Here is a 24,219-nt window from a genome sequence, read left to right as displayed (position 1 = left end):
CAATTATTTGCAATAGACTGGTAAGAATAAAATAAACATTTTCACATTTGTGTTTGCTCATGAAGGATCAGCCATTATAGTATTTGGAACAAATAGGTCTGTAAAACTTTGATTTTCCTTTTTGTTTCCCCCTCCCAACATCAAATTATACATTAGAAGGCAATAAATTTAAGTGTCAAGCTTATCTGTACTCTGTGGGTAAATAGTTAATAAACAGTAGTGTCACTCTAGGAAGTATACCAGTTTAACTTAGATAAACAGCTGTGGTTACCTCCATACTTGCTATAGACTAACCTTAAATTTCCTTGTACCTATCTTTTAGGGAAGACCTAAAATATTTTAAAGACTAAGTAAAGCTATTTAGTTATCTGAAGCAATTGAAAAGTGTTTTAAAGAATGATCTTGTCAACAATAAATGATAGCAAAAATTTGACTAAACATGAGAAAAGCCAGCAAATATATACATAAGCAGGAATGCCTTCTGGGCAAAATTTCCTCTCTCATCTGTCCAGGCAAACCACTCAAGAGAGCAGAGAGTAGGAGGCAAGTTTAATGCTGCTCTGATAGAAGAATTTAGTTTGTCTCCTTCCTGTAAGCAGCTTTCTGTTTTTGCATGGTTGGGTATATTGGGGATGAAAGGAACTACCTCCCCATCAGTGTGCACATGGAAACTACACAGGCCCAGCTCTGCTTTTCCATAAATATGATCAATTAACTTGCATTATACTCCATTCTGTAGCTCCTTCCTGCACAGAATTCTCTTTGAAGTCAGTGGGGATTCCCTATAGAATGGTGACAATTAATGATAATGGGACTTACTCATGTGGGGAGACTTAATGTCAGCATTAAGTTATCAGCATGATGGAAGGAAGTTAAGGTCAGGATCAAGTTCCACATCTGAGTATGTGATTTGACCTGGTAATTCAGGTTATTTTATTATGGGAAGAAGTCAGGAAGTCTGAGAGGAACACACGTGTTAGTTGTCTAGAATTTGTTTATATAATTTATAATGTTGTCACAGGTTTTGCCCAGTTCCAGCATATACTTGTGTGCATATCAATGTCTGCTATTCAAAGGTTAATAGGCTGATATTAAAAATGCCTGCATGAACTATCATTTTCATTGCTGGTAAATCCAATGCTACACTGAATAACAGGGGCAACGTTCTGAAATGCTCATTAAAGTAAAATGTATTGACAGCTGCAATACATAAACAATAATTGGAGACATGGGCTTTTCATTGCAAATGAATATATTCACAAAATATATCAGAAAACATACTCTATGTATTCATCTATTTACTTACTGAAGAAAATCTGGAGAACAAAGTGGTGTTGGTTAAAATATTTGATTTCTGTTTTTTTTAAAATATGTGTTTTAAAAATCAGTTTTTGAAAACATTTTGGTTTTCAGAATCCCAAAATTTTGTTTTGGTTTCTCTGTCAGTTTTCAGCCTAAATTTTGAAACATTTTTGTGAGAGATTTTGAAAAAAAAAAAAACAGGAAAAAATATCCAAAAAAGTATTTTTTGTCCAGTTTCAACTAGAAGAGTTAAGTTTGTGTGAATGTAGGTTCGTATGATTTGCATGCTCTAGCAACCATTTTAAAATATTGAGACTTGACCATAAATCTGTCTAGTAAAACAAAATTTCCAAACTATGTGTAATGCAGTATTGCCGTAGCCAGGTTGGTCCCAGGATATTAGAAACGCAAGGTGGGTGAATTGTGTCTTTTATTAGAATGACTTCTGTTGGTGAGAGAGAGAAGCTTTTGAGCTCACACAGAATGGTTCCAATAAGAGATATTATCTCACTCACCCTATGTCTTTAACTGTATTTAAAACACTTCTTCAGTGTGTGCCATTGTAAACATGAGAATCGCTGTCAATTATTTTTTTCTAAATAAATTCATAATTTTTTAAAGAGCACATGATTACTGACACTCATAAATATGTGAATTAAAAACTAGTAAAAATCCTGGCAAAAACCCCTCACTTTTAAACTTTTGATGACTTTTGTGTTTTATAATTTTATCAAATCATAGTTTTAATATTTTGTAACTTTATTCTTTTGCTGCTATCTCAGGACCTCGCTGGAAACAAGAAGCAGCATCTCAACTGATCCACTAAGGTACCGTATATTAATATATACATTAAATGGAGAACACAAATAGCAGTTTCAACATCTGTTCTATCACAAAACACCAAGACCACAGCATATAATCTTAATTTATAATGCAAAGATGGAAAAGTCTTTATCTAAAGAACTGATTATTTATCAAACCTCACACATAATATCAGAGAAGATAAAGGATGCTTTTCTGCTCCATGTGAACATGAGTTACTTGGAAGGTTCCGACATTAAATGCTTTGCAATCTCACATGCATTGTGTGTATTTGTGTGTGTGTGTGTGCATGCATATGAAAAAAACCCATTACTTCCTGTAAAACCCCAACCTGGGCTTAAGGAAGGTGTGGCCTTTTGTTCTGGGTATGTACCACTGTTAATGTTAGTTTGCTGATGGCTGCATCTCTATTCCTGTGTTTTTCCCCTTGCTCAGCATTCTACAAAGAACATGTATGTAAACATGGTAGCTACGTCTACACTAGCACCTCCCTTTCGAAAGGGGGATGCTAATGAGACACTTTGGGATAGGCTAATGAGGCTCTGCAATGAATATGCAGCACCTCATTAGCATAATAGCAGCTGCAGCGCTTCAAAAGTGCCACTTTTGATCGCGCATGGCTCGTCTACATGGGGTCCTTTTCAAACTTTGAAATCCCCTTTGAAATCCCCTATTTCCTACAACCAAATTTTTTTCTGATTTGTCAACCTTGATTTCTATTTTTGGTTCACTGTGCCTTAAATAAGTCTGTTCTGGTATGGCAATGATCTGAAGAAGTGAGTCTGTCCGACGAAAGCTCATCACCTAATAAATTATTTTGTTAGTCTTTAAAGTTCTGTTGGACTGCTTTTTTGTTTCAAATAGGAATAAGGGGATTTCAGTGTCTGCAGGGTCCTTTCAAAAAGGACCCTGTGTAGACAAGACACACATAATTGAAAGCGGCACTTCTGAAGTGCCACAGCTGCCTTTATGCTAATGAGGTGCTGCATATTCATCACAGACCTTGATTAGAGGCTTTGAAATCCCCTTATTCCTGTAACCAAATAGGAATAAGGGGATTTCAATGTCTGCAGGGTCGTTTCAAAAAGGACCCCGGGTAGACAAGCAGCACATGATCGGAAGCAGCACTTTTGAAGTGCCACGGCTGCCTTTGTGCTAATGAGGTGCTGTATATCATTACAGAGCCTCATCAGCATATCCCAAAGTGTCTCATCAGCATCCCCCTTTCAAAAGGGGGGTGCTAGTGTAGACATGGTCCAGAAGGTGCTTTCATGTAAATCATTGCAGCACCTTCCATTTTCTTTTGATCACTTAATCTGGAAAAATGTTGGCCCCTTTAGTGTAGGGGTGCATCTACACTAGCCAGCTACTTCGAAGCAGCTGGCGCAATGACGAAATAGCACGCGTCGCGTTTACATGCACCGTGCACTATTTCGAAGTTGAAATCGACGTTAGGCAGCAAGACATTGAAATCGCCATTCCTATCCGAAGATGGGAATAGCGCCCTACTTCGACGTTGAACATCGAAGTAGGGCATGTGTAGACAATCCGCGTCCTGCTATATTGAAATAGCAGGGTCCTCCATGGTGGACATCAGTTGAGAGACACTGTGTCCAGCCCCTGCAGGGCTCTATGGTCGCCGCCTGCAGCAGCCCTTGGCCTAGGGTTTCTGGCTGCTGCTGCTGCTGCTGCTGCAGCTGGGGGTCCATGGTGTGTGCACGGGGTCTGCAACCAGTTGTCGGCTCTGTGGACCTCATGCTGTGCAGGCCAAGTGTGTCTGGGAGGGGCTCTTTAAGGGAGCAGCTTGCTCTTGCTCCAGAAGGGCTAGTCCAGCCTGTGACCCTGTCTGCAGGCTTTGCTGGCCCCTTATTTCGACGGAGGGTGCTTGTGTGTGTGGACGCTCTGCATTTCCTTCCAGGGTGGCTCCTTTCGACGTTCCCCGTCGCTACTTAGACATTGAACATCAACGGCACCAGCCCTGAAGGACATGTAGACGATACACATCGAAGTAGCCTATTTTGATGTCCTTACTTCAAAATAGGATACTTCAACGTAGTGTGCTAGTGTAGACGTAGCCTAGATCTTAAAGGCTACATCTACACTAGCCAAAAACTTCAAAATTGCCATGCAAATGGCTGTTTTGAAGTTTACTAATAAGCGCTGAAATACATATTCAGCGCCTCATTAGCATGCGGGCGGCTGCAGCACTTCAAAATTGACGTGGCTCGCCGCTGCACGGCTCATCCAGACAGGGCTCCTTTTCAAAAGGAGCCCGGCTACTTCGAACTCCCCTTATTCTTATGAGCAGATGGGAATAAGGAGGCTTCGAAGCAGCTGGGGTCCTTTCGAAAAGGAGCCCCATCTGAACGAGCCATGCGGTGGCGAGCCGCATCAATTTCGAAGTGCCGCAGCCACCCGCATGCTAATGAGGCGCTGAATATGTATTTCAGAGTTTCATTAGCAAACTTCGAAATGGCCATTTGCATGGCCATTTCGAAGTTTTTGGCTAGTGTAGACACGGCCAAAGAGGCACTTCTGCTCTCCTGTCATACAGTTACACATTAAATAATGCACACTTCCTTTGGTTCATCTGGGGTAGAATCACTTTATCTTAAAAGAAAAAGCTGGCAATTGTTTTCCAAAACGCCTCCCTTAAGGTTTGGTCTGTGTTGAGAGGACATGTGTTTTGCAGCTGGTGCTATGCCTAACCGTATTTGTACCAGAAAACAATTGAAAGGTGTCCATTCTGTTTGAAATAACTCAAACTAAAAGGTCTGGTGGCTATTTAATTTCCTCTTGGTTTCAAAGCATGTGAAGTAAGTAATGTAAGTAACTGTAAGTAATGTGATAGAATTAACAAGGGTTCCTAGAAATACATTAAATCTTTCTAAAACATCCCTTTCCTCTTCAGTGGCCTAAGAGCATGGAGTGATACTCAGTCTGAACTCCATTGTCATTCAAATAATCATTGATTTGCTTGTACTTACTTTCACAGTCTCCATCATCACTCAGATACAGTTTCTGGTTTTGTCTTTTCCCTACAGCTCTGCAACCTCATTTTAGCACAGGGCATGATGTGGCTGATGATGAAGCATTCACTGGGAGGGAGTTACCAGAAACAATCACTGCAGTGCAGACATTGTCCTGGATAAAATAAATCTTTGTGCAAGGGGCAGGTTTAATGCCATACTTTGGCCGTGTCTACACTTGCCAAAAACTTCAAAATGGCCAAGCAAATGGCCATTTCGAAGTTTACAAATGAAGCACTGAAATACATATTCAGTGCCTCATTAGCATGGGGGCAGCCACGGCACTTTGAAATTGATGCAGCTCATCCAGACGGGGCTCCTTTTCGAAAGGACCCCGGCTACTTCGAAGTCCCCTTATTCCCATCTGCTCATAGGAATAAGGGGACTTCGAAGTAGGCGGGGTCCTTTCGAAAAGGAGCCCCGTCTGGACAAGCCGTTTGGTGGCGAGCCGCGTCAATTTCGAAGCACAGCGGCTGCCCACATGCTAATGAGGCGCTGAATATGTATTTCAGCGAGTCATTAGTAAACTTCGCGTCATTAGTAAACTTTGCATGGCCATTTCGAAGTTTTTGACTAGTGTAAACATAGCCTTTGTGTCGTTTTGGGATTACTTCCTTGGGGCAGATGACACTAAGAAGGATTTAGGGAATAGAAAATTGAGGAAGAAAAGGAGGGGAAAATCTAACAGCTGAAAAAGGAATGGAGAATTCTTTATGAACAGTGTCAATAGCACTGTGAATAAAATGACTGTCCTTTTGACAATACAGTTTTGGGTCCACTTAGAAATGCACAAGAGAGACAGATAAAGGTATGTTTTATTTATAATTGGTTTAATAAAACTGTTTCCCCAAATCATGGCCTGGAGATTATTATTCAGTATGTCCATTAACTTTACCTAATGAGAACACGAAAATTGGTAAGTTCATAATGCAAGTTGAACCTCCCTCATCCAGCACCCTTGGGACCTGAGTGTTCCCAGCCAAGGGGATTTGCCAGACAAGGAAAGGGCAGGCCTCCTGGCTGCCCTGTTGTGGAGCTGCCAGACTGCTGGCTGGGCTCCTCTCCTGGCTGCAGCTGGCTCCCTGCCCCAAGGCTGCTAGCGGGGGTTCCACTCCTGCAGGGCCCCAACTGTTGGGCTGCCAGGCTCCCCTCAGCCCAGCTGGGCTCTCCACAATTGTGGTGTTTACCTGAAGCTGCAAGGCTGTCAGCTGGGTCAATGCCCCAGCCAGGCTCCCCGCTATCGGGGGCTGACGGCAAGACTCCAGGAAAAAGGATTCTTTTGAAGATGGGTTTACTTTTGAAAGAGCAGAGTCTGCACTGACTTTCTTCTTTTGTTAGAAGAATATGCAAATGAGGTGTTGAATATGCAAATTTATACCTCATTTGCATTTTCAATTTACATACCTCTTTCGAAAGAGGAATGCAAGTGTAGACACACCCTCTGGCCATGTCTACACGAGCCCAAAACTTCAAAATGGCCATTTGCAAATACGTATTCAGTGCCTCATTGGAATGCCAGTAGCCGCAGCACTTCGAAATTGGCGCAGCTCGCCGCCGCACGGCTCATCCAGATGGGGGTCCTTTTTGAAAGGACTCCAGCAACTATCTGCTGATAGGAATAAGGGGATTTCAAAGTTGGTGGGGTCCTTTCAAAAAGGAGCCCCGTCTGGATGAGCCGTGCGGCGATGAGCTGCGTCACTTTTGAAGTGCCACAGCTGCCGGCATTCTAACTGGCGCTGAATATGTATTTCAGCAGTTCATTAGTAAATTTAGAAATGGACATTTGCATTTGAAGTTTTGAGCTAGTGTAGACATAGCCTCTGAGTGGCAGGGAAATGGCAGGAGAAACCTCTCTTGTCAGGGGTGGCAGCCTGACTCTCCCTGCCCCTGACAGGAGTGGTTTTCCCACTTCTGTCAGGAGTGGCAGCTGCTCCTGTCAGTGGTGAAAGCTGAGAGTCAGGTTCTCAGCTGCCGCCACTGACAGAAGCGAGGAAACTTTCCTGGCTTCAGTGAGTGGAGGGGAGCCAGCTCTCCTGCCTGGTTCCTGGATCTCCTTCACTCACTGCCACCATGGTCATTTTCCTGGATCCCTGAAATTTCACTTATGCAGGGATTGTGAGAATGCAACCCCTATGTCAGTCGGAGGTCTACTGTACCTGATTTCTTTTAACACACTGAATTTCCTGACAGACAGTTAATGTCCTCCCAGGGAAGCTGGATGTGTGCTATACCTTCCTGGTCTCTTTTGTCCCCTTACTAAAGATGAAGATGTGATTGGCTCTGCATGCCAGGCATTGTGCACTTCTGAGAACATTTAGTATTATTTGCATTTTGTATGTATATTTGGTTTAGAACACCAGGGGACAGGTGCTGATCTCAGTTACATGGGAATATCACAGATCCAGACATTTGATTAAAATTTAGTTTTATACAAATTCCATTCCAAAGGGTGTGATGGGACTACATTAGATTAACTCCTTTGACTAATTAGTGGTAGTCTAGATTTACAGGGCAGTACTGGAGATTAGATTTGGGTCCATAATAATTAAAATATCACTACTACTATTATAATTTTGCTCATGTTCTTTATGAAAGCATCTTCATGTGGATTGTTATTCTTTGTCACAGTTAATATTGTATTTTGTATAAGTTGTCTTCTGCTATATATTGCATCAAAATAACTGACCTCCATATGCAGGCGTTTTGAAGCCGGACCTGCCATCTTTCACCAGTATCTGATGTGACATGGTTTCCTAAAAAAATGTGTCTTAGTGTTAGACTTTGAGCCTACTGATCACTTGAGACACTGAATTCTAATCATGTAGGTGTTTAAAGAATAGGAATTATGGAGAAGATATTCAGAAGTGAAAAGCATCACAATGAATTTCCTACTATTTCTGTCTCAGAGGGATAGTCATGTTTTTTCTGGAGCACCACCAATAACCATCAGTTCTGTGGCACCACAAAAGCTCAGGACCTAATGAGGATTTCTTCAGAAGAAAGAGAAACTTCCAAATCACAGGCCCTGATTTTCATGGGAGACTTTAGTCACCCAGACATTTGTGGGGGGAATAATACAGCAGCACACGGACAATCCAGGAAGTTTTTGGAGAATGTTGGAGGTAACTTCCTGGTACAAGTGCTGAAGGAACTGACCAAGGGCTGTGTGCAGCTTGACCTGCAGCTCACACATCAGGAAGAACTAGTTGGAGAAATAGAAGAGGGTGGCAACTTGGGCTGCAGTGACCAGGAGACAGTAGATTTCAGGATCCTGACAAAAGGAAGAAAGATGAGCAGTGAAATACAGACCATTGCTTTCATAAGAGCAGACTTCTGCTCCCATGAGGGAGCTCATGAGCAGAATCCCTTGGGAAACAGATATGAGAGGGAAAGGAATTCAGGAGAACTGGTAGTATTTTAAAGAAGTCTTATTGAAGGCACAGGAGCAAACATGGTAGGCCACCAGCTTGGCTTAACAGGGAAGTCCTTGGTAGGCTCAAACTCAAAAGGATGTGTATAAGAAGTGGAAACTTGGAAGATGATTGAGGAGGAGTATAAATATATAGCTGGAGACTTCCAGGGTGTAATCAGCAAAGCGAAATCACAATTGGAATTGCAGCTAGCAAGGAATGTGAAGGGTAAAAAAAAGGGTTTCTACAGGCATGTTAACAGTAAGAGGGTTATCAAAGAGGGGGTGTGGCCATTACTGGATGAGGGAGGTAACCTGGTGATAGATGATACAGGAAAACTTCAAGTACTCAATGCTTTTTTTGCCTCAGTCTTCATGGACAAGATCAGTTCCCAACCTATGGCGCTATGCAGTGCAGTATGGGAAGGAGGTGGGTAGCCCTCGGTGGGGAAAGAACAGATTAAAAGCTACTTAGAAAAGCTAGTGGCACACAAATCCATGGATTCGGATTTAATGCATTCAAGGGTACTGAGGGAATTGGCAGATGTGATTGCAGAACCTTTGGCCATTAACTTGAAAACTCGTGGAGATCAGGAGAGATCCCGGATGATGGGAATAAGGCAAATGCAGTGCCCATCTTTAAGAAAGGAAAGAAGGACAATCCAGAGAACTATAGACTTGTCAGCCTTACCTCAGTCCCTGGAAAAATCATGGAGATGATCCTCAAGGAATCCATTTTGGAGCTCTTGGAAGAGGGAGAAGTGATCAAGAGTAGTCAACATGGATTCACCAAGGGCAAGTCGTGTCTGACCAATCTGAGTAGCTTCTGTGTTGCGGTAACTGGCTTTGTGGACATGGGAAAGTCAATGGATGTGATATGCCTTGACTTTAGCAAGGCTTTTGATAAGTCTCCCACAACATTCTTGCCCATACCTTAAGGAAGTATGGATAGAATACATGGACTGTAAGATGGAGAGAAAGCTGGCTGGATAGAGGGGCCCAATGGGTAGTGGTCAATGGCTCAATGTCTGGTTGGCAGTCAGTTTCAAATGAAGTGCCCCAAGGATCAGTTATAGGGCCAGCACTATTCAACATCTTTATTAATGACCTGAATGAGGAGATAGATTACACCCTCAGAAAATTTTCAGATCACACTAAGCTAGGGAATCAGATAGATACATTGGAGGGTAGGGATAGGGTCCAGAGTGACCTAGGTAAATTGGAGGATTGGGCCAAAAGAAATTTGAGGAGAGGGCAATGAAAATGATTACGGGGCTGGAGCCCATGACCTATGAGGAGAGGCTGAGAAATTGGGACTTATTTAGTTTGCAGAAGAGAAGAGTGAGAGGAGATTTGATAGCAGCCTTTAACTTCCTGAAAGGGGGCTCCAAAGAGGACGGAGAGAGACTGTTCTCACTGGCAATAGATGACACAACACAGAGCAATGGTCTGAAGTTACAGAGGGAGGAGTGTAGATTGGATATTTGGAAAAACTGTTTCACCAGCAGGGTGGTGAAGCACTGGAGTGTGTTGCTGAGAGGAGTGGTGGCTTGACATAGTCATGGCTGGGACGATTTGGTTGGGGTTGGTCCTGCTTTAGGTTCGGGGCTGGACTAGATGATCTCTGAATGTTCCTTCCAGCTCTAGAATTCTATGATTCTTACAAATCTGTTAGTCTCGAAGGCGCCCCAGGCTTGCGATTGCAGTTCAGGCTGATTTGGTGCCTCAGAGCCCGAATAAATGGAGATGGAGGATAACATCAGACCACATTGTGTGTCTGTAGGATCACGTAAGCTGGTGTTTTGAAATGTTAAAAACACAGTAACTCTGTTCTGGGGCATTAGAGCATTCTGAGAGGCACTTTCACTCTTGAAATGCAGAACAGAAAAGGAGGAGACTGGAGTGCAGGATCCTGGTGGTGCTTGTCTCAAGTAGCTCCAGGGAGCAGCAGCATGTTCCTCCTTCAGCTCCCACTTGTAGGCACAGCCAGGCAGTTCTGTGTGCTGCCCCAGCTGCAGGCTCTGCCCCCACTACTCCCATTGGCCACAGTTCCCAGCATCTGAAAGCATGGGTATAGGAGCAGTGTGTGGAGCCTCCTCACTGCCCCTATGCATAGGAGCCAGAAGGGTGACATGGTGCTCTTTGCAGGAGTCACTTGGCACAGAGGCTAGCAGGGAGCCTGCCCACTAGCAGGAAAGTCACAGGTCTGGTTAGCACACCCAAGATCCCTTTTTGACAGGGGGTACCTGTCAAAAACAGGACACCTGGTCACCGCAACCCTACCTGCTAAACAAGAAAAGCATGGTAATAAGCGTCATGTGTCCAGAAGTACAGCTGATAGGTGAACAGGTAGTGTTGGATGGGCTATTCCATCCATCACCCCTTTTGGGGGGGCTCTTAAAAAGAGATTTTTGGGGTCAGGACTTGTGAACCAAGTGGGGAATTCTTGGAGGAAGAGGAGGGTTGTTAGGATTCCATCCTGTTCAACCCCATGGACTTTGCCATTTCCCCAGGACTCGAAAGATTGCCACAATCAGACATTGGGAAGTCCAGACTTTGGCACAACAGTGGGAATAGCTGGTCATCACAGTGCATCACCAGTGACTGCAGCCAGGGACACATGAAATTCTGCTTGTCTCCCCTCCCTTTGCATGTTCCTTTCTGCCCCATTATATTTCCTCCTATCCCCCTTATTCAGCTTGCCAAAAAATCTGATTCTGTAGTCAGCTGTATCGCTGGCTCGAGCACAGTGAGAAGAGACAGCGTCAGAACTGTTAAAAACACAAGTATCAGGGAGGTAGCCGAGTTAGTCTGTATCTTCAAAAAGAACAAGAAGTCCTGTGGCACCTTATAGACTAAAAATATAGACTCCAAAATATCTGTTAATAAGCTCCCACAGGACTTCATGTTGTTTTTAAAAACACAAGAAATCCGTTTGGAAGCACTAGAGCATTCTGAGAGGCGCTTTTTCTCTGGAAATGCAGAACAGAAAGGGAGGATCCGGGTGGTGCTTACCTCTGGCAGTTCTGCCCCAAGTGAAAGGTACAGGTAAAGGAGAGGGAGCAGACCAGCCAGGTAATATCCTATACCCATGACCAGAAGATGATCCAGAATCCAGAGCAATGCTATTGCAACTGACCTGTCGATCCTCAGACCCCATCTGACCCAACCCTGAAATCCTGTGAGCATCAACAAAAATCATCTTTCCTGTACTTTTACTATCCTTTCTCCCCATCGTGTCTGTCTGTTGATCAGTTAAGAGCAGGAAAAATGATTATCCTTCACATCTCAGAACTGAGAAACAAAACAAACCCCTTCCTTCCAGACAAAGAGGGTTGCCCTACTAAGCTTTTTAACTTTTTATCTTTTATGCATCTTATTTTTCATATTTCTAAATGTGGTGCATGGGTTTCTTAGTGTGTGTTCCATTAAATAACAAGACAAAGTCTCTGTTTGTCAAGCCCAAACCTTGTATATAATAGTTTAAAGCTGGTCAGTTACAGTGGCTATTTGGCACTGGTGAGGCCACATCTGGAATACTGTGTCCAGTTTTGGGCCCCCCAGTATAAAAAGGATTTGGATGTGCTGGAGCAGGTTCAGTTGAGGGCAACAAAAATGATTAAGGGGTTGGAGCATCTGAACTATGAGGAGAAGCTGAGGGATTTGGGTTTATTTAGTTTACAGAAGAGAAGACTGAGGGGTGATTTAATAGCAGCCTTCAACTTCCTGAAGGGTATCTCTAAAGTGAATGGAGAGAAACTGTTCTCAGTGGTGTCCAATAGCAGAACAAGGACCAGTGGTCTGAAGTTACAGAAGGAGAGGTGTAGGCTGGATATTAGGAAAAACTGCTTCACCAGGAGGGTGGTGAAGCACTGGAATGCGTTGCCTGGAGAGGCGGTGGATTCTCCATCCCTAGTTTTTAAGTCCCGGCTTGACAAGATCCTGACTGGAGGGATTTAGATGGGGTTGATACTGCTTGAAGCAGGGGCCTGGACTGGATGACCTCCTGAGGTCCCTTCCAGCTCTAAGAGTCTATGATTCTATGACTCTTTGGGCCATTTTTTCTATCTAAATTAATGAAACAGGCCACAAGCCTTTTTGTGACTTGCACGAGACAGTATGAACAGGATGTGCCCCCACAGAGTTTAGACTTTATTTGTTGTTTTCCACTGACAGAGGGCTTGGTATTGTAGAAATGATCTTTGAAAAAGTACAGATGATGCTGTTTTACTGGTTACCCCAATAACAATCCTACATAATATGGAAGTCAAATCTTATAGTCCACAGTCCAACCATGCTCCCACTAACTCTTTTAATCTCTCTGTTTTCAAGCAAAGAAATTGAAGAGACATTTTAGAGGAAAACAACGCTTATATTAAACTTTTCAATTCCAGCTGTTGAATTTGAATTAGCAAGAACAGCTCTCAGGTCCTATGATTAGTTTTACTCAAGTAAAGGCTGAATTTCAGTCCCCCTCCCCCGAGTCTGGCAGCTGATGGTACTAAACAAACTCTCCTCAGTTTCATTGGTGCTACTTCACTGACTTCAGCTGAGTTAAATAACTGCAAGGACTAGGGGTGCTAAACAGAAGGAAAATTGGCCTTAAGTTGCTAGTATAAACATGAACTTGAAGAAATAATTGTATGTTTTGTGCAGATAAAGATAAAATAAATGAATCAGGAAAACTATTAAAATTTTCTTTCAGGCATTTCCAAAAACTGTAACATTCAGTCTCTTGCTTGAAAAGTTCACAAAATCCAGCAAATTCACCCCACAATTTAAATAAAAAATATTCAACAGGAGACAAGAAAAATTGATTCTCTCTGCCAGATTTTTGAAACTATTGCGCTAGTAGGACTACATCAGAACATTTGCTACTGAAATGACACAGCTTTCAGAAAGCACATTTTTCCTGCACTTTCTTTCTCTGCCGGGGATATCCTTTCCAAAATAAATTATTGTATTTCTCCCCTTAATTACATATTTTAAAATCTTGAACTTTCATTGAGTGAAAGCTACTTGCCTATGAATTTTCTGACAGCAGCTAATACTGATTATGCTTTTCTGCATGCACAGGAAATGCTAATTAGGGACTTTTGTAAAGGAAACCCACTATGGTCTCCCCATGCTCTTCATCTTTTCCCTTGGAAAACAAATAGCCAAAAACATTAAGCTTCATCTCACGCTCAGCCTAGATATAAAACTCATTCTTTGAAAGAGGCATTTTACTGCTACTGTCTTTGTAGAAAATGCATATGCCTAATCATGTAGCAATCTTTGGATGTGGTGCAGCTTCAGCACAGTAATGCTAAAAAGCACTGTACTGCATCTCCGTATTCTTTTGCAATTTTTGTATGTGGAGGCAGGTCTGACAACAGCGTGCTGTGGACTCAGGCTGGCCCTTCGAAACTGGCCTTTAAAAAATCTGGTAAAGTTGAAAACATACAATACACAACAGTCCTTTGAGGATGGTTATCTTGACAATCCATGAAGTACTGAGGCTGCACTGTAACGTACTGCTATTGAGGAAGATTCCTCTCCAAAATAAATACAGCCTCAACATAGAGCTGGCCACACTTGCTTGCATGATGGCAAGACAGCCTTGAAAATGATCCTGAAAATTAACCAATCATTGAACCCCACATTATACAAAGAAAATGTGTTATGAAATTGACATTTATTTAGCAGTCTGTGTGTCTCAAACCTTAATGATATTTTATTGGCCTGGAAGTACTCACCCAGGCAAGTGGACAAATTCAATTCTGCAAGCCTGCAACAAGAAATTAATTTGCTCAAACCTTGCACAATTCCAAGAAGAAATATCTACTCTGAACAGTTTCAAGAATGCCATTAGCCCTGGTTTAATGCTGTGGAGCCAGAGTGTGGCTGGGGAATAAGAATGGGTCATTGTACCATTCACTTTGTTTCACAGCCTGTGTGTGTCAGCCTTGAATGAGACTGTGATGGGGAAGTCTGAACAGCATTCTGTGAGGCAGTCTGGGTGTATGCATTTCAGCTGCTGGATATGCAAGATCTGAGATGGCTACAAAGAGCCTGTGGGGACATCTTACAGGTTTAAAGCCACCACAGCTCAAGCCTCAGAGTACCCACAGAATTTATATGTGTAAAGGAAGCATGTGTCTTAGTGTTAGAATTCATGTAGTCTCCTTTGTAGCTATAGGAAGAATTTCCTCAGCTCCTTGCAAAAGGGTGTTTCTGTGGATAAGCCACTGGAGGAGAATTCTAGAGGTCAAGTTTCTATTCCTGGCTCTGCAAACCTTCCAATATGACCGGTGAAAAAATCATTGAAATCACTCAAAGACTCACTTCCCCAAGGGTATAATGGAATATAGAACATAAATAATATTTCCTAACTTCTTGGGATGTTCCAAGGGTAAAGGATGTTTGTGATGTGCGCTGTAGGAAAACCATACAGATTAATGAAGAAACTTCAGTTCTTCCAAATCCCTTCCCCAATTCCCTTCCCACACTCAACCCCTCAATCCCAACTTGGAACACCCTTCTGCACCCCAAATCCCATCCTCATTCCACATCCCCCAGAGCCAACACTCCCAGTCCTCACTCTCCCCTCATCTCTGCACTCCACCCCCTCTGCCCCAGCCCTGATCCCTCTCTCACCCTCAGAACCCCTTGATCCCAGCCCAGAGCCCTGCACCCCAAACTCCCCAGGCCCACCCCAGAGCCCACATCCCTAGCAGGAGCCCTTATCTCTTCCTACATCTCAGCCCCCTGAGCCAGCCCAGTGAAAAAGAGCAAGTAAGGCTGGGGAGAGAGAGCAGTGGCTGGGGGTGTGGAGTGAGCAGAGCAGAGCCTCAGAGAAAGGGCAGAGCCACGGGGGGCGGGGTCATGGCAGCAGCAGGGCAAGGATGCTCAGTTTTGTGAGACTAGAAAGTTGGCAATGCTACGTATGGTCTCAGCACAGGGCTGGAGCTTTATCACTGAAGCCTGTTTGATTGGATTCATTCAGTCTTTGTGTTTTTTATTTTAGTAATTCATATAAACTTCACGTCTGAAACAGGCTAAGTTGGACTGCTTTTTCCAGCACCCTTTGTTGTTATAGTTGATGGAACCAGTTTATAAAGTTCCATCTTTTTTTCCCACATTTAGGCTCACAACAGGACTAGGTCTTCTAGGCCCCCATTACGACAACATATTTTGACTTTCTTTCTGCAGCTCATTTCCAAGTTGTGCATTTATTTGTGTGGAAGTGTAGAATGCCAACAATGGCATGAAACTGTTTGACGATAGCTGAAACAACTGCTTCTTACCGAAAAACAAGCAGTGACCTTTCAAATAAATCTATATGAAGCAGTGTTCTAGGAGTTGCAAGGCATGAAAACAAGGAGAGAGTGTGACTGAGTAATGCCAGAAGCCAAAACGTAGAATTCCTAAATATAGTTTATTATCCAGGCACTTGTGGAATTAGATATGCCATAATGCAGAGGAACTTTCATTGTAGAGCTTCAGATCATTTTACAGTGATGTCAAATTGAAGTGCTACAGGTCATATTTCAAAAAGCTCCAATTTCAAAAGTGACTTAGGACTCTAATTCTTGTTGACTTTATGTAGTGTCAACTCCTAAGTCACTTAGGCACTTTGGGAAAATGCACTTAGATCTTCCTTATTGGTGTATTTTCAAACATTTCTACAAAATGAGAAGTCTGCATATGCTTATTTCTACTCTTGAAATCACACCTAGAGTCACAGCAAAAAACAAGATTACATTCTGGCTTTCCAATAATGCATTTGTTTTCCTTGATAACAACTATCATTTGCTACAAATATTCTGCAAGCACGGCTCTTGCTTCTCCAAAAAACATACGGCAAAATTGTGCCATCCTGGCTTGTGCTAATAGGATCTGAAATCAGTGGAACTGCATGCAAAGCATAATACCACTCAAAGTGAAAACAGATGGCAGAATTGGGCCCCATAGTGTCTCTTAGAAGATACAAGTTTAAATGGCTTGACATTCTAAAAAGGCAAAAAATTAAAGCTGCTTTTGTCATGCCTCTTCTAGCCAAAGGATTTTAACAGAAAATGCCACTAATTTTGAAGTTTCTCTTTTTAAGCAGTACTTTGTAATTGGGTCTGTGCTCCCTTCAGAATAAAAATAGGTTTGGATTTCCACTGTAACTAAATGACAAGTAGCTGTTATTTTGCATTTCACCTCATTAGTCCAGCCCCAGATTCACTCTCAGCTGATGAGGTTGCTATGAGTGCCTGAGCATTGCTTGTTACAGAGACATTATGTCCCGGCAAGCCAATGAAAAGCTGTCATCAAGGTTCCATTTTAGATTTTATCAATGTGTTTCTGTTGCCTTAGCAACTGAAATCAGCCTATCTCAGTGAAGCTTTATCTTGCTGGCTTTTATAGCTGGGAGCTTGCCCTACTGTGCACCATGTGGTTCAGATGATTAGTTTTTCTTCACACAGATCTAACTGGCTAAGTGTGTTGGGAATAAGATAAGCATAATTTATTTTGTGAGTGGGGAGGGTCCACACTTTTGCTTGTCATTTTTTTCCCCTCTCATAAGGAAATCCACATTTTTCATATGTTCTGGCAGACAATGGAACAGATGTGATTCACACCAGAGGAGCTGACTAAAACAGTTGTGTGCTTCTAGAGAACTGAGGACTTTCCATAGGATGGGATACTAACACTACTGTGATTACAGGGCAGCTGTTCTCCGACCTGATTGAGATAATTGCTTGCATTTTCCTAAGGGCTGTGAGCTGCAAGGATGCTTTCCAGGGGGCCATCAAGAATCCTGACTGGAATATATACTAATTGTTTGTCTACAGAGCTTTCAGAATGGCCTAAAATAGCAAAAAGAAGTGGGATTTTTGTGTAATAACAGCTACTTTGGTTGTGTTTGGAGACACTTGGAAATATAGGCTGAAGTCTTTGTTCGGCTGTCTCTTTGCCTTAAAATAGCGTACTGTAAATGTGCAGGTGCTGTGCCATGTGGATGAGTTGTTTTGTACATTGATAGCAATTAGAAACACGTATGCTTCAGCAATAAGGTGTGTGGGGCGAATATTGGATTGGAATCAAGTCAAAATAAATAAAAAGTGCTGTATTTTAAAAATCTAGCTGTAGACTACAGTTGCTGCAGTAGAACTATTTGAAAATGCTGAAATTGAAGGCCTTCTGCTTGGATTACTGGCAGTTTTTATGTCTCCAGCCTCTTCATGGTTTCTATAAAAGGTAAGAAGACATTAATTTTGAAATGCTTTTCACTACTGGATGGATGCATGTCATCCACCAGTGTATTTACTGTCTCTTCTGTTTGTTTAAAGGTAAGCATACATGCAGGAAAAAAAGGGAGGGGTGCAGAAATTAATGGGAACTTGTGAAAAAATACTGTAAAGCTGCTTATTATTGCATTAGTGATCACCACTTGCATGTCTGCAAATGCAGAACGTGATATTGTTCATTGTAACTCTAAAGTAATATGAATTTTAGTTCATCTAATTATTTTATTCTCAGGTATAGCAGCTGGTGCAGCTTTGTTTGAGAAACATAAATGGGGTGATGAGACTGAGTGACTCAGATGTCATGGAATTTTCTGTAATGAAGATAAGACATTTTCTTGCAGGAATATTTGATAATACAATTACTGTTTCTCTTCTGAAACAATCAATGGAACATTAAAGTCATTCAAAGCAATGTTCCTTCCAGGCAGGTCTGATAGCTGAAATGATTGATGGTGAATTGTGATCATAAAGAATAGAGAAGTGGTATCATATGAGTTTTATGCTAGCAGAATAAGCAGTTCCATTTAATATGTACACTGCACATACAGTTCTAGCTCAACTTTGGATTTTTCACTTTTTAGAATGCTATTATGTGTTATGCAGCTGAACTTTCATTTTGACTATCCACAGTAAAACCAAAATGCTGTTCATTTTATTGTTAACAAAAGTGGTGTGATTCTTTAAAATGACATTTTGTACATCTTCTTTACACTTTGTATTGTCAGCTTCTATGATCAGACTGCAGAAAATACTTTGTACTAAATACTAACTGCAACTGAATTTATCATGTAGCAGAAAAAGGGAACTTTTCTGATAATTTTCAAGGAATTAGGTCCCCCCATTACCTTTTTAATTCAGCCTGTCAGATTGGGTCCTCAGCTGTGACCGTTTGCCTGAGGAAGATCTGTTTATGCTCCCATTTTATTTATTTATTTTATGATCTCCCCTTTAAACAGATTCCAAAGTTAGCTGTATGCTTCAGAAGATTTAATATCCCTACAAATGAAGTAAGATAGGTTGTATTCTGCTGCAGGTGACAACTTGACCTGATGCTTTTTCCCAGTCTATTGTGACATCTTTCTTCAAAGCTAAGAATGGGGAGTTACTGCCAGATTGTTTTGAAATGATGCCTGCTCTATAGCTCTTGGTAGAGGGTTGAACAGGAGTCAAGCAGACTGTGTTCGTTTCCATCAAGACCATTGATTTATTTGTCACCAAAATCAATGTGAATTCAGTCCCTGGTTCTACAGCTTCATCTGCACAAGCATAAACAAGGGCCCATCCAGGTAAACCTTGCCATAAATACCAAACCAGAGAGTGATGGTTTTGTTGAGGTGTGGTGTTTTTTGTTGCGCCAACAACTTTGTAGAAGAGAGTATTTAAAAATAAAGCTCATAACAAAACCTTAATTTCCCACTGAAACACAGGGACAAAACAATGTGTGCAAAACTACTTGCCCAAAATGAACAGTAAAGCTACATGCAAAGTACTGATTAAAAATATATGCCTCACTTTCAGAATACTTTTAATTTATTCTTCATTAGCGATTTTAAATTAGCTCAGAATGTCTTGGAACAGAGCCAAATGCTGGCTATAAAAAATGTGTAATTTTAGTGTCCAAAATTGGAAACTTAATACTTGCTTTACAGAACACTCAGCACATGAGCTTTGGGCTATAGCATTATTTGTCACCTGCTCTGTGTGCTGGTGCCTTGGGAAAAGGAGAAGAGAAAGGAAGCAGGAGGGTGGTTACTTCAGGGAACCTTGGCAAGAACATGACAGGATGCAGGCCTCACAGGTGCTGTACCTAGGAGCTGTAGGTGAGGGGCTTAACTAACATGCCCAGTGACAATCCCCAGGCTCAGGAGAGCATGGTGAGACCTACTGGAGTCAAATCCTTAGCCTACCATGCTACTGGCAGCAGATGCTTTTCAAAGCAACGGTGGAGAGCATTGCGAAGCATGTTATCCCTTAGCCATGCTGCTGAGCTTAGACAGCATGTCTCTCCTGGGCATGCTGCTTTTGTAAGTATAGCTGAGCAAGCAGTTTATAACAAGTCAGGTGACTGAAATTTTTTTTTCTGTTTGTGGGGTGTCTCAGCCAAGTATGACTTCTATGCTCAGATTTCCTCATTATTTAAAACTGATTAAGCCCTAGTATTGTCAATTTAATGGCACTCTGGCCTACTCTTTGAAATTCAGCAATTAAACTGTTCGTTGTGACTTGTCAGTAAAGTCATACAGTATTGTTGTTTGGCCTGGCATTGCAATAGGATTCATTATCACTGACACTTCCACTGAAGTGGAAATCTCTTTGACCTCAAAGGGATTCCTTGAAGGGCGGAAGATCACCTATAATACTGCAAGACTACCATGGTGTTGGATGTGCATCTGTGCACAGAACAGAGAATAAAATAGTCAGGTTTCTTGTGTGTGTCCATGGGGGAAAAAGTCCTGGCCAGTATTTCAGCTGCAAACCTCAGATCTACTTCATGCTCATGGAGTGTTTGTACAATTGCCCCAGTCGGTATGTGTGCAAAGTCTCAGCTGATGGTCAGGGCCCACTTAAGCCCTGTTTGTGGGTCTGTGTGGGCCTCATTTAATGTGTTGGCCTGTTGATGAGATTTCACTCAAATGGCAAACTTAGGTCCTGTGTGTCTTTGTATATATATTTTTTTTTAATTTGGCATATTAGATCAATCACACCGTGGGTGGAGATAAGCCTTCTTTGTTTGCAGCTGTCCAAAGATACACTTGGATGAAATCCTAGACATCAAAGGCGTTTTGCCATTGACCTCACCAGGATTTTACCCATCGTGTCTGTCGCAGCATAAACTTTGAAGTCTTCAATTTAAAAATGGTATAGTTAAAATATCTCCCTGTTGGGTTGTGATAGCGATGCCTCATGTATTGATGCAGGAGCACAAAATTACTCGTCTTTTGTCTGAGTCACAATCTGTGGTTTGCTAGACGTAGGAAGTATCTGCATAAACTTGCTATATACAGGTTGAACATCTCTGCTCTGACAAAATACATGGTCCAGTATAATTTTTCGTTAACCCAATGTGCACTTATCAGGGGCATGGCCAAGTTTCCCACAGTTCCACAAGGTTTGTTTGCAGCCACCAATCCTGGCTCTTAGTGTTCTGTGCTGTTATTTAGAAATAAATTACAGCTAAATATCTCCTAAAAGTCCTGTAAACCATGGAAGTGTTGGTAATGCTGCTGGACAATATTGACCTCCTGCAATCTGGCAAATTCTCAGGTTCTGCACCAATTGAGTCCCAAGGGTACCAAACTAGAGAGGTTCAACCTATAAATGTTTAATATATTAACTAATGATCATTTCTGTAAAAACTCAGATTTCCTGTCTTTTTCTCTTGTAGATGACAAAGTACTGGCTAACTTATGATCAGTGCTATAGCCTCAAGTTATATATTTAATTGAAGAGATTTCACCACTTTCTTTGAATTTAAAGGGCACATGCATGGTAAATATCCTTCCATGATGGATTATAGCCCAAAATGACTTTATGGGCATTTGAGGGTGACTCTGTCATGTTTAATTAGAGGATTATGATGATGAATTGCAGATCCAGGTAATTTTACTTCAAGTTTAGAGCATGAAAATAAAGGTTCCCTTTAGTTCAGGCACTCTTCCCGTGCATCATAATGTGCATCTTCCAGGTGGTAACATTTCTCACGTTGGCTATTACACACCATTAGCTCTGTGTTACAGATAAAACATAAGGTGAGAAAAGCTGTCACAAGAGTGGAATCTGTAACTTCTCTGTAGGACCAGTTCACCTCAGTAGCAGATAATTCAATATTAAAAAATCCACTAGCCACAATTTCTTTAATGGACTATCCAGTCGCTTGATGTTATAGTTTATTTTTTTAAATAGTGAAATGATTGAACAAGGAATTGAAATATGCCATTATGTGGACAATATCTGAGCTGCCTTCTTTTTAAACTAGCATAAATCCCTATTATAGAACAGCTGGGGCCTTTTTAACAAGCCTCACTTTCCAGACATCCCAGTAGATGAGTGTGATGAATAGTACAGTCAGTGAGATGTGAGCTAGATGTAATTTAGACATTGCACAAGTTCAGCAAGCAGGGATTATCTAGAATTCTGTTTGTTTCCAGATAGCCTGAAAGTAGGTTATTCCAATGCCTGTGTTCCAGGATAGACTTGGGCACATACTTAAGCTCATCTGTGTTCAGGTCAGCCCTGAAAAAGTGTTCACGTGTAAGTATGTACATAAATCCGACTTAGGTATTTCGCTGGTAAATAAAGATGCTTTTCTGAAATAGGCCTTAATTACAGACAGCAGGTAAATAAGTTTAATAACAAACATAACTCGGGTAGAGAATCCACTCCTAATACCTTTCATTGCACCTTCTTCCTAAGACTTGTAGCAGTGTAGGCCATTAGGGAAATCATTTGCCATGGTTGAGGTAAAGTTTGGAAGAAAGGCATCAGATGTGCTAAGTATCGGAGGGGTAGCTGTATTAGTCTATATCCACAAAAACAATGACAAGTCCTTTTGGCATTTTGTAGACTAACAGATTTATTGGAGCATAAGCTTTCATGGGCAAAGACCCACTTGGTAAGATGCATGTGACAGAAGTGGATCTTTGCCCATGAAAGCTATGCCCCAATAAATCTGTTAGTTTGTAAGTTGCCACAGGACTTCTCACTATTTTTATAGATGTTCTAGATAACTATTGTCTGCAAATTTTACTCTTTGCTTAAAATGTGCTTAATTTGTTGTTAGGGATCCCTGGTACTTACTGGCTATGCTGATACTATACTGATAGTTCTAGGACAATGGTCGACAAACAAAATAGCAAGAAAAGCCATTTTTTTTCCCAATTTGTTAATCTTAATAATTCAAGAGCTGCAACACATGTGAATAGGAGACTGTCCTTAACAAATAATGTCAAACCATACTTCTTGTAACCCCTATTTTAAGAACAGCGTGCACACACAATGATTTGTAATGTGATGCATGTTTACTGTAGGATGTATGCAAACTTTTTACATATTCTATTTTCTCGCATGCGCATGTGTGTGTGCGTATACCATTGTCTTCCTAACTTTCACTCCCAGACCTTATCTATCTCTGGCAGACACTAGGGGGAGTTATCCAGCATTTCAAGATCATAGTTTGCTATGTAATACCAGTTGTACACTTAGGGGCTTGTAGACATCTACTGTTAAACAAAAAAGAACCCTTGGTGTTACACAAATCAAAAGGAAATATGACCGATGTATTAATTGGTGGGGTTTTTTTGTTTAACAGAACTAAGCAGTTGCTATTGTACAGTTACAAAGGGAATAATGTTATTGACTTTATTTTCTATTATAAAAGGAAATGGTAAGGTTAAAGGGAGAGGGAAGTATTATCTAGATGAATTATTAGCAAATGTCAAAAGGCCCAGCCAGCAAACAATAATTAAAATTAGGAAGACAAATTATAGTCACAACTGCTGTGGAGAAAGAGAGAAACTACTTCTGGCTGCCTGTTTTCTGCTGTATTTTTATACATAATAGTCACCAAAACTAGTGCATTTCTTTACCTGGGTTTTAGAGATTAGAGAGTTGAATTATTACCTTTCTATCATCTCAGCTAAGGAGTCTATTTAGGACTACTATCTGTACCCTGAGCAGAACAATGGCAAAGATGATGGAAAAAGTCAATGAAATTTTATCTTGAACTCACTATATATGTTACTAGGAACAAACAGTTTGCCTTTACTTGACAGTGGCTTCATCCAGGGCAAGGCTGAGTCATAATGCCTGCAGTGCAGTTCTCTAGGGAGGTTCTTGTTTGGCAGATTTGCTGTAAAGCAGACAACAGCTGAGAGTATGAAATCTCTTTTCCAGACCAAAAAAATTTATCCTCCCTGAGTGGGGTTATTACAGTGTATGCAGTACATGTTGCAGAACTTGGCTCATTTCTGTGTAGAAAATGATAGGCTTTTGCTGTTTGCAACACTTATCTGATGGGTTTCATCCTATGTAATAATACTTCTAAAATTATTTTACACTCTGGCTTTATGCTTAAGGGTCTTTGAGTATGAAAATTATGTAGCAATATGGTCCTTTTGTACTTTAATAAAATGTAACTTGAGTGGTAATTGACTGTCACATGCAGGAAACAGTGAGAACCCTGAAATATGCAATTGTTTTATAGCACATTGGATATAAGTGTTGAAGGGATCTTGTATAACTGTTAAGTCTCGTTCTCTTGGTTGTGTCTGCATGCCTTCTGGAGTATAACTTATTAGGGAAGGTGATAGGTATTTCATCTACATAGTTCACTTGAGCAGTCTACTCTTGAGTTACTTCCCTCATCTTAACCTATCGC

General features: G+C 41.4%; 1 protein-coding gene across 7 annotated transcripts in view; it reads left to right on the top strand.

Annotated features, from left to right (window-relative positions):
• IQSEC1 (IQ motif and Sec7 domain ArfGEF 1) overlaps positions 1–24,219 on the top strand; it is a 723,956-nt gene that overhangs the window by 443,397 nt on the left and 256,340 nt on the right. For 5 of the 7 annotated variants that reach the window (XM_075006129.1, XM_075006127.1, XM_075006128.1 and 2 more), the window contains one exon: positions 2,085–2,129. The exons of 1 other annotated variant lie outside the window; for it this stretch is intronic. In XM_075006129.1, coding sequence (XP_074862230.1) covers positions 2,085–2,129 — 45 coding nt within the window. Of the gene's footprint in view, positions 1–2,084; positions 2,130–17,033; positions 17,794–24,219 lie in introns of those variants that run through there. One more of the 7 variants, XM_075006131.1, reaches the window with a different exon arrangement.

This window comes from Carettochelys insculpta, chromosome 11 (assembly GCF_033958435.1).
Source record: "Carettochelys insculpta isolate YL-2023 chromosome 11, ASM3395843v1, whole genome shotgun sequence".
NCBI lineage: Eukaryota > Metazoa > Chordata > Testudines > Carettochelyidae > Carettochelys > Carettochelys insculpta.
This window is presented reverse-complemented; position numbering and strand designations above follow the sequence as displayed.